The following is a 20,731-nucleotide window of genomic DNA, read 5'->3' on the forward strand; positions in this document are numbered from 1 at the left end:
CAGTATTTGGTTTATTTTTATTTTATTGTACTAATTTATACTGTACTAATTTATATAATTTATTTAAAGGCCATAGAACCACCAACATAAACGTAATAATAATAGTTAATAGACAACATTTTAAATGATGTTCTGAAAATAATTAAACAGCTTTATGTGTTTTAGAATTTTGTCTTGTATTAATATTAAATGTATTTTTGTTAATTGCATGCCTTCTGTTATTCACTTTAAAGAAAATCGCCGTACAGTTAAAACAATCACAAAAAATATATATAAATAATTTATTTAATTTTTAAAAATATTTATTAAAAAGGGCATCATTTATAGTAAAATGTTTAAGTAATTTATTGTTCTTTTCCCTTTCAACATTGTGAAAAATAAATACAACAATCTCCGACTTCAAAAAGCACGCTCACTGAATGTTCATTAAACTCATGCATCGACATAATGTAGCCACTAGATGTCAGTAAAAACACATTAAAGCAACTATAAGCGGCAGATAAACGCGTGCCTTTTTTCATCTTTTGGGACTTTCGCAGCTATGGGCTTTGAAAATGAACACTTTTCCATTTCAACGTGTTTACACTTTTAAATAAATAATTATTAACAAATGATTGCTTGATGAACTGTATTTAGCAGCATCCGGTGATGGAAATGATGGTGGAGTCATGCCAGAACGAAATACCAACTGCTTTATCGTGTTAAAGCTACTTATTGCTAGCAGTATATGTATCCTTTATCTTCTTTTTGTTTACAAAATTACAGCCTGGATAGAAATAATTACACCGCAATATGGCATTACTGTTATTTCACCAATCTAGGTAACTCCAATTCAACAATGAACGCACTGAAAATAAATAAAATAGCATGCTTCATCTATTGCATTGTTTGCTGTTTGTTGTTTATATTGAGCAGATGGGTCGCCTAAACCTCTCTGTGTTCATACGATCATATTTGACGTAGCCTGCTAAAACAGCACCTTCTTTTAGCGGCCTTCTTAAAGATAAAATCAGATGTAGCCAGGGGCATCTGCTAAGTAAAAATATTTGTGCGTCAAACCTTAATTTGTTGAGAAACATTTTACAACTCCTCAGAGTAAGTCCCTAAAGATTCCTCACCGAATGCACCCCATAGTGCCGGAGAAACGTGGCCCCCGCTAGGTGTCTTGCCTGTGGCACATTTTACCCTTTTGCGTTTGAATGTCAAGACTCTCCATGCAGAAAATTGATTCCCAATGATGCTATTGAGCAGGCAGGTCACTCAAGAGAGAAGAAAATAATCTCATGCCCCCAAAACAATGAGATGAAACCAAAATGCTGGAGATAAAGGATTGTCATGAAATTACAAAAATTGAGGAAATCGATCACAGAGCATGAAGCAGATATATGGACACTCAATAGGTTTAAACCTAAATAAGGCCATGTTTGAGACTTCAGGTTCTGGTCTCTCTGCTGAGGGAATATATCATAGGTCATTCACACATTACGATGGCATTTGTCTGTTCAGGATATAGTGAACTTAAAGTACCTATGCAAATATCTTTGCAAACAACAAAATTATGCTTTTAAATGTTTTATGGGAAAGTATGATGTTTTGACGTAGTTGACGTTTAAAAATACCATGCTTTCACAATCTTTTTTCACTGGGAGAAAATGTAGAATTAATCCCACATGCTGTTCGTAATGATTTGAAATGGATTTTTAATTTTTTTGCCCCTAATTCAACTCTGTTTTTGCATAAACACCATTTTTTAATCACCAGAACATAGTCAGTGAATAACATGGTATGGCGCAATGATATTTGCTAGCTGAGGCTATTGTGAGACAGTTTTTGCAATGGCATCTTCAACCCTGAAACATGTATATGTAACAGGGTTGACGCATACATGTGGTGCTGTGGGGTCAAATAAATCTTAATAGTTCAACTTGGTATAAGATAATTATTAGTATTTTAAAAAGCATAACACAACCTGTTAACAATACTGTGTGGCATAATGATGTTTCCTGGCTGCTTACGATTAGACTTTTTTTTTTTTTTTTTGCACTGATCTTCAGCTCAAGAACATTTTGGATATAACAGGGCTGACAAAACATTTTTAAGAAAAATTAAACGGGTTAGAAATATTTAAATAAATCATAAGGTGTAAAAATCTCTTCAAACTTGCAGTAACAGGGTTGATTAAATTGCGCTTTAAGGTAAGGATTTGGCTACTACTTTAAGCTTCATGGTTCAACTCTGTTAAGCAATATTATTTTTTTAAAACATTAGTATAAAAACTGAATAATACTGTGTCCCACTACAAGTCAAAATAAAATCAGCCAATTATTCAAATTTACATGTGGAAAACTTACAGTAACAGGGTTGAAATAATTTGTTCTTTTTGTGAGTTAGGCTTGCCAATGACAAATACTATTTAGTACTCTGAAGTTGCATTTGAAAATACTACAGTTAGTCATTTAACAGTCCTAGAATTTGAATATAGGAAGTCCCGCAGTGTCTCTAGAGGTTACAGCCCTGGTTAATTTTTGCTATAAAACCAAGACTTTTTTTCCATAGAAAACCAGAAACCAGTCACATTATGTATTCTAAGCCTTACACAACGAGTGAATAAAGCCGAAGACTGTGTTAAATGTGACACACATCACTCTTGACTTGACTCTAAACACTCGTCAGTGCTGTCAGGGGTGTGCTTACTCCCAGCCGTCAGAAAGAATCAGCACACTTCCTCTGGTCTGGGACTAACCTGGGCCATGTGTTCAGCAGTAATTCTTCCCCTCCAGAACGGGTAAATACCCTCGGCAGAGCCCATATCAAATTCCAGGGAAACAAAGACAGCAAGCGCTGTGAGGGACGACTGCGCACTCGCAGCCATAATGAGCCATCTGTTCAGCCATGGCAGTGCAAACCAAATGTCATCAAACTGTGCTCCTTCCCTCGCGCTTCCTCACCTCGCCTTCGTGGCAGGTGAAGTGCACTCGCAGAGCATCTCTAACGCGCGGCATCGCGGTTTACATCGGAGTTGAAATCGCCTCGTATCGGTGACAGACGACGTGAAGAACAGTGCATAGCAGCTACATATAATAAACCAAAATAAACCTCTTCAATTACATTTTTAATGTCAGCAACCATTATAGCGTACAAATGAAAAGACAGACAGCGTTCAAACAGACATCTCAAATACAAATACAAGGTTGGAAGAAGCAGCATTTGACAAAATAAAAGCGTCTGTGCGACCAAAATCATTTAATCTCCGTCATTTGAATAACTCCAGAATATATGATAGGCACCTTGCTTGAACCATGCAAAATTGTGAATACATTCTGAAATTAAAAAAAAGAAAAGCATTTTGGTTAAAAAAAGCAAATACATAAACGTCTTACAGTAACCGGTCAAAATAAAACAGGCATCGAGTGTGAAAATGCAAAAGAAAGGCATATAAAATTTGATGAACGTAACAGGACTGAGAACTTCGGAGATGAACGTGATGTATTTTGGATTCCATATACTCAGTGATCGTGTAGAAATGAACAAGCGTCTCTAAAGGGGTTGTTCCTCAGAGGGCAGGGTCATGTCTGACGTTGCCTGCTGGGTAACGCTGCCCGTCTCCGCGGGTTCCGAGCTCTCGGTCGACGGGCTCTCCTCATCTCCGCCACCTTCTTCCTCTGTCTGGCTTTTATCTGCTTCTGTGTTAGCGCTCTCGCCGAAGCCGGGCCCTTCGGCCTGCGGACCGTCTCCGTCATAGATGATGTCCTCTGGGTTGGGAGCGGGCGGACAGAACTCTTCGTCGGGGAGGATTTGATGAAACACAGATTCAGCCTGGAAATGAACACGGAAAAAAACATCCAATAATTGAGCCTATGAGCTTCATCTGATCGAACGAAGTCCGTGTCTGCCTCCCTCTGCTGGACTCACCAGTTTAATGGAGTAGTCACTGCCCAGGCTGCCATCGGGACCGGTGCACACGTGGACGTTGCTCGGCAGGCTGTAGCTGCTGCTGTCCAGGGCTGATGTGTCTCTCGTGTTGAAGTACATGACCCACAGCACCGCCGGCTTGCTTCTCTCCTCTGAGCCTGAAAAGTGATATTTAAACGTCATTTCGTTTCTGTCTTTAATGTGTCGATATGCGCTTCAGATGTCTTACTCTTGACAGTTCTAAAAAATACTAAGCCAAATCTGGGCCACTTGTCTGTTTTAAAGGTCATGACCAGGCCTAGATAGAATCTATGCACTTATCCACCGCTTCAGAATGATCAGAATGTTATATGGGTAATGGACCAATCATATGTTTGGAAATAGTGATTATATATTTGTATTTTTATGATGAGTATTTAATATTTTTGAAAGCAGTATCTTCTAAAGTATCTAAAAAGTGTAATACTGTTAAAGACAAGCTGTTTTCTATTTGAATATATTTTCAATGTAATATTTAAAGTATCATTACTCTACTCTTCAGTGTCTCGTGATCTCCTTTCTTATTATTATCAGTGTTGAAACCATTTTTGATCTGCATCGTATTATCGTGTTAACTGTAAAACACTAGCCTTAAATAAAAAAAAAAAACTTTTTCTTCAGCAAGGACACATTCACACTATATTGATAAAAGTTATTAAAGACAACTGTTACAAAAGATTTGTATTTCACACAAAAATACAAAACAAAACAACGAATGCTCTACTAAGCAAAACTGTAATATTAAGAAACGTAAATGATGATTACCAATAATATTCACCATACTCAACATATTAGAATGACGTGACACCAAAGGCTGGAGTAATGATGCTGAAAATTCAATAAACTTTTTTTTTTAATAAAAAAATGTAGCCTTGGTGAGCAGAAAAGACTTGTTTGTTATTTAGGAACATTAGGAGAATAGTTTTCGTATTTTTAAAAAAGAGCCAAACAAATAAATAAATAAACTAAGTCTTTTTTGTTGGATATTTCTTAGCTGAAAGCCAGAGAGAATTTCAGCACCAAGGACAGCAGAAAGCAAGAGTTGCCGGGAAGATCGCGCATAGACTTTTTGATTTACAGTTTTGACCACGTTATTTATAAAGTTAATTAATATTAATAAAGCACGTATTAATATCTTATTCTGCATGACCATACTCTGGATCTCTTATCTATATCCAACACCTAAACATAACTGCTATAATTACCATCAATATGCAGCCAGTGAGGAACATACAGAGGGGAAACTCTTAGTTAATAGTGAAAATGTGTTTGAAAATCACTTATGGCAGTTTCAAAAGATCTATGCTGATTTATCACAAGATGAGTCACTGTTAGTATTTTGTTGGCGGCTGCATGACGTAGGTCACCTAATATCTTTCTCTCCTTTGATGACATCTTAGGCGAGACGGCCTCTATAGTCCAACAGAAGAGAAGAATCTCAAGAGTGAGTGTGTGTGTGTGTGTGTGTGTGTGTGACTGGTTCGTTTAAAGCGTAAAGCTGTCAGTCTGTATCATTACCCTTTAAATACATGAGCCTCTGCCGCAAAAAGGTGGGAAAAGAAAGGCTAGAAAAAGCGAGAGGGAGAAGGTGTCAGTCTGAAATGTCAGAACGGTCATTACCCAAATGTCACACAATTATGACGCGTGTTCCTTTTCCTGCCCGGAGTGGCCCGGTGATTTGCTTAATTTGGAGAGGGGGAGAGGTGTGGCGGCATCAATGTTTAACGCCGCTTCAAATATACCACCCATCCTTCCCTCTGAATGCTGTCGGGTCACTGATTCACAAAACACTCAAGCCTTTAACTGAACACACACAGCCAAACAGAGTCCCGTCTGTTAGAAGAAGAAAGCCATGACCATACATTACTAGGTGATGTATGGACACAGAGAAACTGTACGGCCTGCTGTATCTGTACTGGTATATAATATTTATATCGGTTTTATTATTATATTCATAATTATACAGGTCAATAAATGTCAACACCACATTTCGAAGGATGAGATTAAAGAATTAAAGATACTTTCATTCACCAAAGGCACATTGAAAATGAACAAAAGTGACAGTAAAGACGCAAGAAAATGTTAAGCAGCACAACTATTTTCAACACTGATAATAATGTTGAAAAATTGGATCAGAAAATGAGCACGTTAAAATGATTTCTGAAGGAGCTGGTGAGTAATGATGCCGAAAGCTTTGCATCAAAGGAATGAATAAAATGTTTAAAAGATGTTAAAAGAAAAAAAAAAGTTATTTTAAACTGTTATATTTGACAATATTAGTGTTTTTATTGCATTTTTGATCAAATAAATTATCCATTATATTCTATAAAATATATATATATATATATATATATATATATATATATATATATATATATATATATATATATATATATATATATATATATAAATATAAACATTATGTATTACTTTGTCTTGTTTTTAAATTTAAAGACTACCTTTAGTATAAAATGTTCTACTTTAGATATAAGATGGAACATAAATATATACAAAGATGCATGTGTTTGAGCTCTGGTTTGGTCATACATACACACACACACACACACACTCCCAGATGTGACAAATGTCAGATTAGCATACAGCAGCACTCCTGATGGTGGCTAACACATGCCTGCAGCTGCAAACCTCCCAAGCCACAATCATTCTCTAACACACACTGGCACTTTGCCTCCACAACACACACACACACACACACACACACACACACACACACAAGTGCATATTTATCTGAATGAGGACATTACACAGACTTGTATTGTTTTATAGATAGTGAATATGATCCCATCCCACACCCTAACCCTGCACTTTTTACAATTTAAGATTTATTTATTTATTTTTGTACTTCAGATCAAATCGTGCCTAAAATATTTTTTTTAATCTACCATCTACTTACAATATGTCTACTTTTTAGAACTTTACTATGCAGTTAGGTGTTTTCACATGGCCTCGTGGTTGTCAATAGTAGGCCATCACTAAAAGTGGTGCAGAGTGCAAAAAGAGTCTCTTCCCGTCCTGAGTGTACAGCAAAACGTGATTGGCCATGGCGTGAACGTGCTACGATTAAGCAGCACAATGCGATTTGAGTTTGAGTGTACAGTGGGTGGAGTTCACATATTTGTGAATTTGTGTCTTGAAATATTTTGAAATCAACAGCATGCAGTGATCCACAAATGTACAGGAAGTGATGTACAAGTGATTGTTTTGTGATGTTAATAAATGTTCTTTTTACTTGGGGTTTATGTTCTTATCTGTGCACATATACACATTTTACTTTATGAACAGTTATAACAGTTAGACTGCCGTTTACAATGCTTCCTGGGATTGTAGTTCCCTTCGTTCAAGCTGTAAAGTACCTTTTAGCTTCAAATCAAAGTTTGTTGACGTGACTGTTCTCGCAGTTGATTGGTTGGTTCCATGGCTCAAAATCAATGAGTAAAAAAAACTAATCAACACAGCTGAAAAAGTGGTTCTGGACTAATACGCTCAATGGCCGCTAAGGTGTTCAGAGACATTTTATGTGCAGACGCTAAAATATTTAGAGTACTGTTTTTTTTTAGCCTACTGTTACACGATTCCAAGGTTGTTGTTTTTTTAATTACGGTTGCTGAGGTATCCGAGGTTTAAGCCGTTGGTCACTAAAGGGATTTAAGATGTGTCCTAAGTGTTCTTCAAGTAACTAAACCCGAATATAAAATGTAACAGCTTCCTTTAATCTAGTCTACATGCAGTCATATGTAAGCCTTGATCGTTGTGAAGGGCTTGAAACCCCTTAGGAAATCTGCACTAGTTGTTTATTTGTTCCATTTGGCTCCATCACGATCCAAACAGACTCACTCGCTCTCACACACACACACACACACATACATACACACTCACACACAGCGCTTTGACCATGGGAATGAATGAAGATCTACCCAGGTGACTTTGTCTCTCTGACCTGTTCTGGCCCACTGCTCTTCTTATCTAGCGATTCATCCTCAAGACCTCTGCCAGTATTTGTTCTGACATTTTAATTAAAATAGTACTAGCTCATTCCTGTGATAAAAAGGCTGTGTGTCGCCCAGCGGGGCCCCACGTCCCGCACCCTCTGCTGTGCTGGCCACGCACCTGAGCACCAGGCTCACACTCACACACACACACACACACACACACACAGAAACAATTATAACATCTCTATTTTCTCGAACCACAGAAGTACTTAAATTCACAACAAGAATCAATAGAAAAAGCAAATGCTTCAAAGGAGAGTCTGCGCACGATGGAGGAGTGATAAAGGCGTGTTGAGATGCCGGCTGATAGAGGGAGATTGAGTTTGTTGGATGGAATGAGGAGAGTTGAGGATGTCGTGGCCTAGATGACCTTGATCTTACTGCAATCAAACAGGACAGTCATCTCTTCTGTAGGGAGAGACTGTGTACCTTTGCCACATTAAGCTACAGAACTTGCTAACTAGCACATCATATGGAAAGTCGATTTGCAATGATTCATAAAATAATCTAATACTCATTTCTTCCTACCTGGTCTCATGGCATAAACGTACCTTGGCTCACGTTTTATCGAGACATGAACTACGTACCAATAAGTACATATCACTGCAGTTTCCAAAAGAAATGAACAGTAAAAGGCAGTAAAACTCTGCATCATTTTAACACAATTACTTGATGACCCTCATGTGACTTCAAAACAATATCAATATTTCTCTTTGAAACTGCAGTGAAACGTCCAGCAAGGCACGTTAAAATGGTGTTGCGCAAAAAGTGCACAGATGTACATATTTTTATGAGACCTGGTTGATTTCTTCTGTAGGTGAGGCTGGATCTTGAATGATTTGCGTGAACATAAATGTAGATTTAGGAAGCATTTGTAATCCACAGTGTATTTAGCAGCTCAGATGATGGGAGTACATGGCGACTGCTATGTTCATTATTACATCCAATAACAGAACATCTCAGTTGCTTAGGAGACATTCTGCTCCGGTGTCCAAACAATGGCAGACTGATGACAGCTCACTCAGGGCAGGTCTAATGTAAAACACCAGTGTCAGTCAAAACCTGTGGGCGGGACTTAGCTCTGTGGATGTCACACAACCAACAATGTAAAAATGGCTTAATCTAAAAAAAAAAAAAATATTATTTATACAAGGGGGAAAATGGGTTAATTTTTATCATTATAACCCTATAATATACTATTATACTTTTTGTGGTATTTAAAAAATTATATATACACATACATATATATATATATATAACCAAGAACAACTAAACTAATCTCTTTTTTTTATTCAATCTCTGAAATCCAAACTCACTGTATGAATTCACCCTTATGATCTGAAGGTAATGTGAGGTCATATGTGACAGGTCGTGCTCAGATTCACTCTGAAGGAGCCAAGCAGACCCTGACAGAGTATAATGGGAATCAATGGGAGCAGTGCCTGGCCCCTGCCTGCCACACCACCATCAATATCAATCACTGTTATCGCCAATAACGTCTCTGTGTAAGCCCTTCGCTGAATGTCACAGCAATACCAGATCTTTCTTCTTTAAAGGGAGGAAGAGATGATCTCTCTTTGACACGAACGGCAAGGTTAGTTAAGTACTGTTAGCAGGATGTATAGCGGATCTGGATGTGCAATCGGAGGTCGATGCACAGAAGGACCGAAGATGTTAATGGGTTTAGATGATGGGCAGTTTTAATTGGAAATGAAGGAGCTGGGTCAGGTCTTACCTTCTGAAGGTTCCTCTCCAGAAATGGTGGAAACGTGAAACAACTGAGATACAACTGGAGCGAGATCCTCCTTGGCCGTACCAGACGACGAACAGGTTAAGTGGACCAAATCTGGTATAAAACAAAAATGACGTTAGCTGAACCACGATTTGGAAGGAACAAGTAAAAAAAATGAAAAGGTAGGCAGAGGTAATTGCAAATTTGTATCTTCACATCTTGACATCTTTTCCATCAGAACTGTGATATATATAATCAGAATTGTAATTCCAATTATTTTTCTTGCATGCAATTTTGAGAAAACTGGTTAAAAATGTTTTTCACTCTTAATCAAGAAAAAAAAAAACAATCAAAATTGTGATGGGACTGTTAATAATTTTTTTAAAGCTTCATCTTCAATAAGATCAAAGCTCAAGCTGCTGCCTAGAAACTGAAAGGCAATGTTTCAGAACATGCTAATTGTACTGAAAAAAGCTTGATTAAATAAGTATGACAAACTTGGCCAACATCTGACTAGATGAAGGACTACAGTAAGGCTCTGACTTTCCGTGAAAGTAGCCCTTAAAGTGATGCAGATGGGCAAAAAAGAAACAGGCACCAAAACTCAAAACAACAAATCTCAATCCTCATAAAGGCCTGAGAAGCTCTGCTAGTGGGATCTGTGGAACTGTCCTGGGTAATCCCAAGAGTTCACACACCACTTCCAGGCTTATCATTACTTCTCCACTGTTTCTTCCTGTGGTCTGTGGTACAACACCGTATGCGTGAGGATCAAAGAGAACAATTCCAGTGCAGGCTCAGGGCGGCGCAGGCTCCGTGTCACACCGTGGAGAGGTGCACATATGCAGGCATCTCCAGTGGGACAGGAGGTGCAGCTTCGCTAAAGGCTCTAAAGACACACGGGACACTGCAGAGTTCTGAAAAAGATTCTCACCACAGCCAGAGACACTCTAGGGGCTGATTTTAAAAGTCCTGGATAGTTGAAAGTGAACTCTTTTGCAGTACAGGTGGATTCATAGTATACCCAGTTATGGCTATAAATGTTCTATATAGAGTCTTGAAAAAATAACTGCCTTGTTCTATTTGAGTGGACACTTAGTATACATTAAATGTATACAACGCGGAAAAAGCAAGACACAGCTGGGAGAACATCTAGCAACCAAAATAAAGTTAATTGACATCATGTCTGTAACATGATTAGCTATAAAAGGGATGTCTCTCCAAAGTAAAGAAGAGCAGAGGCTCTCCAATCTGTGAAAGAGTGCGTAAAAAGATCCTGGAATACTTTAAAAACAACGTTCCTTAACGTCAAATTGCAAAGGCTTTGCAAACCTCATTAGCTACAGTACATAACATCATCAAAAATGATTTGCGGCCTTCAGGCCCTCAGATGACACTGCGTCACTCATCAGCATGGTTCTGCCACTGACATTAATAAATGGGCCTAGGAATACTTCCAGAAACCACTGTCGGTAAACACAATCCACCGTGCCATCTGCAGACGCCCACTAAAGCTCTATCATGCAAAAAGGAAGCCATATGTGAACATGGTCCAGAAGCACCGTTGTGTCCTGTGGGCCAAGGCTCATCTTAAATGGACTCTTTCCATGTGGAAAAATGGTCAAATGAGTCCAAAAGTATCATTCTTGTTGGAAATCATGGACACCGTGTCCTCCCAGCTTAAGAGAAGTGAGACCTTATAGAGACCAACATATGCTTCCTTCCATTTTATTCCCTATTTCAGGGAAGGCCTTGCGTATTTCAGCAGGACAATGCAAAACCACCACATACTGCAGCTATGGTTGCACTCTTCAGGAGCTGGAAACTGCATCAGTGACCAAATTCCAACACCAAAACTTATAACCTCTATTTTGAGAGGCACCAAATTTGAAATGAGCTCATTTTGTGCATACAATTGTATAATTTCTCAGTTTAAGCATTTGTTATGTTCTTCATGTTCTATTGTATGTTTAATAAAATGCTGGCTTGTGATAAAATTTTTTTAATAAATTAAATTAAATTAAATAATAATTATGTTTTCACTCTGACAAATAAATATAGCTATTTTTAACTTCAAAATGTAAACAACAAAAGTGTAGTAAAATTAACAAAATGCAATATTGCATTTTATAAAGCATTAAAACTGGATTTGCTTCATTATAATTTTTGAAATAATATACAATACTAACTACACTTTCATATAGGATGGATTATAGTACTTACAACAATATTTAATAACATTAAAAATTCCATACACAGTTGTAAATGTTAATTCACAATTTAAAAGTGATTTTTTTAACAGATACATTATATATATATATATATATATATATATATATATATATATATATACACACACACACATATATATTATATATATATAAAAATAATATAAAAATATATATATATATATATATATTTTATTATATTATTTATATATATATATATATATATATATATATATATATATATATATATATATATATATATATATATATATATATATATATATTTTTTTATATATTAGCGCCAATGTATTATTTCTATTTTTAAGTAGCACCAAGTCCTTCATTCTGATTTCATATAGAAGGTGAAATATGTATTTATTATGTTAAAATACTAATACTTTATAGACCTAAAACTTGCACACAGTGTAATGAGATGAGGGCAAATTTCTTGGCAATTTTGGGGCAGGATGACCAATAACAGAACAATTTTTGCAATTCTGTTTGGTGCTGCCAGTGGCCCAAAATCACACACTTCTCCCTCAAAGTCTATAATCAATAGCTGTGGTGTTGCTTGGAGGCCTCGAGAGCACATCTAACATCCCCAGCAGCGTAGCTAAAACAGTCTTGTCATAAGTGGTTAATGATAAATAAAGACCATCTTCTCCCGCGAACGCATGTCTGTCACGGTCATCATCATCCGCTGATTGCGAGGGATGCTCTCAGGTAGAAGTGCATTACTTAAAGAGGAACGACTACGATCCATCTCCCTGTGGGACCGGGCTACGGCAAAGCAAAGCTTCCTATCATTTCCTCTGAACTCAATTCCCAGAGAGAGGAAGAGGAGTTCCGCTGATTAAGCTTTTCATTCCCCCGTGAGGACGGAGTCAGTCACTGGGGCCAGCGCCAAGACCGCTCCGCCATCTCCACCTGATCTACCCCTTCACGATGATTGATAGCAAAATAGGGCCAGTGTAACAAACAGAATAACTTTCATAAATAACAGCGGAGTTAATGATGGAGTTATCGCTGAGGTGGGCGGTGGTGAACTGAGTGATCTGAAGGACAGCTCTGACATTTGCCTGTGTACTGAGACTATCGACGTTTATCATTGTTATCATTTTTGGAAGATCGCTAATGGTTTAAAATATGCATTTTTAAAGAAGAATGTATATGCACTACTGGTCAAATGTGTATAAATGATTCGAAAAAAAGTCCCTTAAGCTTAAAAGTCTGCATTTACATGATCGAAATACAGTAATATTGTGAAATACTGCAACAGTCTTCGGTGTCACATGATCCTTCAGAATATGATTCCATTATGATGATTTGTTGCTCAAGAAACCTGAAATTAACTTGAAATTAAGTTTAAAGCTGCTTAAAAAAATTGTGTAAACCATATTTTTTTTTTCAGGATTCTTTGATAAACCGAAAAAAATAACAGTATTTATTTTAAATGAATTTTAATCATGAATTTTAAATTAAGTATGTATCATTATAAATAAATAAACATAGATATATATATAGCCTCCAGTGACTAGTTTACCTGATTATTTTAATGCACCCTGCTTAATAAAAGTTCTAATAAGTTCTATTTTTCCCGCAAAATTATTTTATTTTGTTCTATTTACCCAAAATTTGGTAGCGTATCATGGTTTTTTACAAAGGCAAAACCTGTTATTAACATAGATAATAATAAGCAAATCAGCAGAATATCATGGAGTAATGATGCTTTGCATCACAGGAACAAAATGAATTCAAATAGAATATCTCTATTATAATGTAACACTAATTCTGATCAAATAAATGCAGTTTTGGTGAGCAGAAATACAAACATACGTATTTTGGCCTTGTAGACTTGAACTTATTACAAAAATGGTACACGGTCCATTAATAGGTTGTTGGTACATTTTGGAACTGGCAAAAGGAAGAATTGCCAATTGTTTGGAAAGTCTTTGTTACATCTGACAAAGTGTGGTGAAACATGCATTTCCCACATGATTACGGTACCCTTATAACTGATGTGTGATCATGGCATGTATTGTAGTGGATGTGTAACTTACAGGTGCCGGGCATGCAGGTCATGGAGGAGGAACAGAGCTCCACCATCCTCACAGCTGGTGCAGAAGCTTCCAGAGGAGGAACAGTCACCAACGAGATCTGCCATAAAACAGGAAACGTATTTATAGCTTACATAAAACATCCGACTGACATGCCAGTTCCCCCCGGCACTACAAACACGGTACAGAATCTACAGAATTCACAAACTCATTTTATTTTAACCGTGTTGTAAGTTAGCCGAGTAAATGCTGGCATAGATGACAACGCAAACAAGGCAGAGCTAAAGCGAGAGCTAGACTGCGTAACAGGATCTATATAACCCGGTTACGTTTTCATACAGTCCTTGGGTTAAACTACGCCGAAACTGTTTTTAATCAAGTCCAAGTGCGACAACCATGCCAAAAACAGGAAGGGAAAGCGTTGACCGAACGCTCGTTTGGCGACTGTCATTCCAAAGGACGAACGGCTAATTAAAACCAGCCTGAATATTTAATTACGTTTTGTCACACACAGTCATGTAATATTCCATTTCCACACTGTGTCAAGACACTGATATTAATTTCTGTTCGCCGAGGCTAATGAGCATAAATTACACCCACTTTTCCTTCCTCTCCTGATCTGCTTTGAATATTCAAGCACGAATTCCTGATGGAGCGCAAATTGGGCTGAGATTCAGAAGGTATGCCGGCCGCTCCGCTTCTTTTCCTGGACTCTAGCGGACAGCACTCAAATTAGCCTAAGAGGATGCTCGCATGTCACCATCCACTCTCGCTTCAGAAAGATTTATTTATCCAATTCTAAACCAGTAACAGCAAACAGAATTACTGTCCTTTCATTGAACTGGTTATTTTTTCCTCTCATAATTCACTTTAGAACGCTACGCTCGAGAACGGGACGTCAAAACTATTGTAACGATCCCACAAATCGGCTCTGATGTTTTGTTGCATCTATGCCTGCTGGATCTTGGACGTGTCCCAAGAATCCATCCAAATGTGATATGCGGCATAAAAAAGATGTAATGCAATACAAGTTGAAAAGGAAAAGTGCAAGGCAGGCAAGAAACGTGCTTCACAAACACACACACACAGCAGAGATGGGTCAATGCCCTTTAAACGTGCATGTGAATATGCAAAAAAAAAAAGAAAGAAAAGTGAAAAACAGAACAAATAAAGACAAACAAGAAATTCAAAGAACATAAGCATAAAATTGAGCTAATGTATGAACAACGACAAGAATAAGGAAACAAATAAATATAAAAAAAATTTATAAAACAACAAATTAAAACCAAAAAAATAAGAGCAAATGAAAGAAAGCTTTGTACCTGCTGATCAGATTCTGAAGGTAGTACAGATCTGTCTGTGATGAGCACTGCACGAGATATCTGCCTGTGAAAATGGAGAAGGAGAATTAGAATAACACAAATTTAAAAGGATTAGGGAAAAAAAGAGGGAAAAAGAACAGGACATATGTTATCAAGGAGATGATCTAAAAAGAGAAAATTACCCTAAATCCCATTTTGCCTTTTCAATTTACTGTAATGAAGGTAATTGCAATGAATAATTCACCCAAAAATACTGAACTTCTGTCATTATTTACTCGGCCTTGTCATTTCCAAAGACATCTGACTTTTTTTCTTTTTAAAACAAAAAAAAGCTGTTTTGAAAAATGTTGCAGCTGCTCTTTAAATACGATGAAATCATGGAAAAAACAGGGGATGTTAAACTCTCAAATCGTGGCACAAGCTTGGCACAATGTGTTCAAACGTCAGCTTTTATGATCCTCAGTAGAAAGAAAGTCAAATGGGATTAGAAAAGCACAAGCATTGAAAAGGCTTTATATATTTAATGTAAAATAATATTTATATATATATTATATAATTTAATATACATATATATATATATATTTAATGTAAAATAATAAATATATATATATATATATATATATATATATATATATATATATATATATATATATATATATATACACTGTAAAGCCCTGCTCTTCCTTACAACAGCTGGATAAGACGATCAATATCTGTTTTTCATGGCAAGAATGACAGTTTGTCAGTAATTACAGTAATGAAAACTAATTTCACTTTAGTGGGCTATTATGTGCTTACCTGTACGCTGTGCTCTGTCTTTGTTCATCTCTGATGTACGAATCTTCAACCACAAAATGACTGCAGCTGATCTTCTGACCACGTGTATCAATCACAGCTTTAGCTCTATGACGTACGAATACAGAAGATGCATCAAGACGAGAAAAAACCGCAAGCCTTCCTTCACCCAAAAAACCTGCTTTAATCACAAAAGGGTCAAGAGATGGTCAGATTATGATTTGAAGATAAAATATTAAAAGACTAGGGCATCATATATTAGCTGTCTCATCCTTCATGGGTCAGGTGGTTACCTCTAAAAACTCTTTTTATAAAGAGAAGTGGCCTGCCATTGCGTATGCATCACTATAGAAATAAGTGCAGCTTTGGTATTTTTAAATCAATAAATCAAAATATTATCACTTTTCTTTGTTGGAATAAATCAGATTTCAAGCAATTACATTACCGCATGCCACCTTCTATCAAAATGTAAAATTTTGCTCCCAAAACAAAGCAGACATGAACCACTGGCTTAGGGCACAGGTTTGACCTTTCCTCCTCTAATCTCTGCATTCGAGAAGGAAAAGAGCGAGAGAGAGAGAGAGAGAAAAAGGAGGAACAGAGGAGAATCTGTTGGCTTGTTATGTCAAGAGTTATAAATGTGCTTTATAGGGCTCATTATCCAAACTAATGGGCTGGGGGTGACATCCTTGAAATGGACTTTCACAACACAATAAAGGGGCAAGAGAGCGTCTCCCTCCCCTGACGAAAAGTCGGGCCTCCGAATAATCCTCCCCCCAATGCCCAGATTGACTGCAGGACAGATCTGTTTATGTAAATGAAGATTTATTTACTCGAAGGAACTAGCAGAGGAAGTGGAGGGCTTCCAATCAATCGTCAGCCAATGGGGTGAAAGAAAGCAATATGGGACACATTTCACAAACCTAACACACACCTGAGGGCATCCAAAGCAGGTCGTTTTTGCTCACAGGAAGCTACTTCTGAGTGAAAAGAACCAACTATTATTTACGTAAATTACTTAATATGTTATGTCTTAAAGATTTATATTCTTTAACTCCAACATTCATTTGAATGTGTATTGAAAATGTACATTATGTGATTTTACTTTCAAGTGTATCATTTTCATTACCTCAAATTATGTATCTAAATTACAGAATGCTATAGAGAATTATATTTTGTAAAGAACAATTATATATAATAATAATAATAATAATAATAATAATAATAATTTTTTTTGTTTTGCAAAAATCCTAATTAAATATTAGGTTTTTAATTTGCATTAAAAATGTTTATTCATTTATTTTAAACAATATAAACAGATTTTTATTTATACAAAATAATTTAATAAATATATTATAAGAGTATCAAAAATGATGGAATAAAAAAATATTTTTCTTTAAAAAAAAAAAAAAAAAATGTTTTGCAATTACCTGCAGAGTTCTCTCAGTACTCCATGTAAGGAGTTTTATATACAAGTGCATAAGTTTCTTCTGTCAGGGTGCATAAAACATTGAAATAGTGCTAATGATTCCGTTTCACTTGCAACCAAGGCCAGTGTTGGCTTTGTAGATCATCATAAGCATTCATAAATCGCCTTCATAAACCACGTCACTGGACCTCTGAACCAATCAGCGTGATAACCTTGCACCCAACGATGCATGTGTCCAAACTCATTTGAATTTTATATACTTCTCTGCAAATGTGGTTTTGTGTAGGCTAAACAGATCACATGCTGAATAACAACATGATGGATATTACAAGCATGAAGCTTATTTGTCTTGGTAAATATTGCATAAAATAGTACGGCATTGTTTTAAATCACTAAAAGAATCGGTGTACACATTAACTCCCGTCTGAACAAATAAGAAAATACTAATTATTAAACAGAAATATCTATTTTCCACACATTTTGTAGGCTTTTTTTTCTAAGTTATGAAAAAAATAAATATTTTGTGCAATTAAATTGTCAACATATCCGTGGCGACATAACGTATGGATTAGATGCTTTCTTCAGTGTAACTCCAAAAAAAAGGTTTTTTTTCACCGGGCTGCCAGAAGAAATCATCACAGGCCACTCAAAAAGTTGAGTTCTGTTGATGTGTGAAATGAACTCAGACAAATGATCTCGGACACGTGATTGAGCTGGCTATCGAGGCGGTAACAAACCAGACAGTGCCGGACCGTCCTCCGCATGGAGTGGCAGGTGGGATTTGAGGGTCTGTAATCCTCTGCTGCATTATTAATCTGGCTCTACCCTTTTCAGCTTTATGTCTGTAATAAGAGCAGACATAGGGCGGTAATTTATGATGCCAGGGAAATTAAAATCATTGTTCAGCCTGCCAGACACCTTGCCAGTTTTTTTTCTTCACCTTCATGAAACTTTTTCCATCGATGATGTATGGCGCTAACCTCCAGCGCAGGGCTGACTCCACACGGGGCGCCACTGGTGGAGGGCACGGATGGTCCGCGCTACACTCTAGGCGATGCTTTATAGACTGGGCTCAGGGTCTGACGGACACCTTGCTTTGGAGCTCTGCCAGCTCCCATCCCAGCCCTGGTCAGCTGAGTTTGGCTCCAGTCCAATATGGATGAAAGAATTCGCCTTGAAACTTCCAAGTGCTCCAGTTATATTGGGGTTCTTGTATTTCAGGGCATCGGCGGCGATCAGGACGAACGTACAGTAAATTATCAATTAAGGTCATCTTGGTTGTTTTTCGTATGCTACGTTAAGTTTTGAGGAACACTTCTTGCTGGGTCGCTCAAGTGGAAATGACATTAGGGACGGCATCAGGGACAGATGCAACATATCAAAACTGACCCCCGTCAAACGACATACTAAAAGAGTGAATAAACGTCTGAAAAGTATGTTGGGAGAACTAAATTTTTAAAGTTATCCACTTGGTTCAAGATTTAATATGTAGACGTGTCAACTACCTATCATATACATCAGTAAAGACCTCTTAAATATCATCTATTTCTCAAAAAGCTGGTCAGGTTAATGAATTTATCCACATTTTTGTGATTATATTTAATTCCAATTTCACAAGCGTTTAGATTTGGTTTTATGCAATTTTCATTCAATTCTGAGTCATTCTGTCACATTTAAGTTATAATGTTAAAATATAAAACAAATCCTCTTTCAGCTACTGCTGTAAATTATATAGTGAATCTTTATATTTAATATTAATTATTATATTTCATCGCTACAAAATTGTAATAGTATTTGAAAAATTAACAACGTGACCCACAGTTAATTGCATTTATGTATCAGATGAATAACGAACTGATATTTAAAAAGTTTTGCTTTATATCAGTTTTAATTTAATACAGAGGTTGACCGACCGTGGATTTTTACTGATTATTCAATTGACGGTTTCAAAAATGGATACGAATCAAATTAAAATAGCGCTTTACTAAAAACAGTACTGGTACTTTGTAAATGAATAAAAGTAATTATTATAATAAAGTTAGTTCATAGTAAATAAACAATGTGACATAGATGAGTTTGACGTTTAGTGTTTAAAAAACAAGACCAAGTGAAAAAAGAAAGCGCAATCTATATTACAGTGTAATAAATGAAGCATAGTTTATTAAAGGCACAGAAATATAATCGGTTTGCTGAAAGGTTTTGGGACAAATATCTTGTGGCATGGCAGGACTCAAACATTGGCAAAACCGATACATCAGTTGACCTCTAGTTTAAAATAATTGATCTAATGTAAATCTGTTATTATAAGAACGTTAAAATTATTATATATGGACATTTGCTCAGACTACACTGGTTGCACATTTTTTGATTCACTAAAAATAACTGGTTCATGAGAGTCATTTGATAATGAATCAAACTACACTGTTTACAACTCAACAGATTTCCACGTATGCCATTAAAATTCAATTTGGACCCAGGGAAAATGACGTATTTTGCCGTGGACTGGTAGATTCAGCATCAGTAACAGATGTGCTGCTGCCGAGTATAAGAATGTTTTTGCAATTTTAAGATTTAATAGTGAGATCGCAATTAATCAGAGGAACAGCCATAATTGGGTTGATATGCCCGATTACTAGCTTACGAGCAATTTATGTTTTTTCTGATGAACGACGGGAAAACGCATCTAATTTAAGCGCCGCTGCACCAGCTTGAGACGCCATAGCCTTTGTACTAGTAAGCTAATGCCATCACATGTGTAAGTGTCCAATGCGCTACATCCAGAGGAATCCAAGCCCCCTGGGTCATTCACCAGCAAGATGAAAGAAACTCAATACATCGCCAAAGAGAAGGCCAAAGAATGAGAGAGGAATAAAGAGAGAGGGGAAAAAAAACTCGATCTAACCTAGTTTATGACAACAATCCACCTTTGAAACTCATTAAAGGCCTTTCTGGTGGGGCCTGACGCACATTATCAGCACAGATTAATCAAGGGAGACGGGAGATGAACTCTCATTTTTTAAGAGGCAGCAACAGAGGGCTTTTTTGTCTTCAGATGAAAATCAATTAGTGGAGGTAAGGCCACGAGGAAAAAGCGGCATCACTCATCGCCGGCCCAAGTGGCAGAGTCTGTGATTTGTCTTCCGAGCTCGGCTGCTTAAGGGGGGCTGGTACCGCTGTCTCCCTGAAAATTAATTTCATATCTATATT

The 20,731-nt window shown here is 36.8% G+C and overlaps 1 protein-coding gene across 1 annotated transcript in view; it reads right to left on the reverse strand.

The window, feature by feature from the left end:
* Positions 1–3,095: 3,095 nt before the first annotated feature.
* Positions 3,096–20,731, reverse strand: part of chm (CHM Rab escort protein) — a 42,595-nt gene continuing 24,959 nt past the window's right edge. The window contains exons 10-15 of the mRNA XM_043221647.1: positions 16,099–16,203; positions 15,301–15,364; positions 13,982–14,078; positions 9,697–9,807; positions 3,913–4,070; positions 3,096–3,816 (exon numbers count right to left, since the gene is read on the reverse strand). Coding sequence (XP_043077582.1) covers positions 3,538–3,816; positions 3,913–4,070; positions 9,697–9,807; positions 13,982–14,078; positions 15,301–15,364; positions 16,099–16,203 — 814 coding nt within the window. The 3' untranslated portion in view covers positions 3,096–3,537. The remainder of the gene's footprint in view (positions 3,817–3,912; positions 4,071–9,696; positions 9,808–13,981; positions 14,079–15,300; positions 15,365–16,098; positions 16,204–20,731) is intronic.

This window comes from Puntigrus tetrazona, chromosome 21 (assembly GCF_018831695.1).
Source record: "Puntigrus tetrazona isolate hp1 chromosome 21, ASM1883169v1, whole genome shotgun sequence".
NCBI lineage: Eukaryota > Metazoa > Chordata > Actinopteri > Cypriniformes > Cyprinidae > Puntigrus > Puntigrus tetrazona.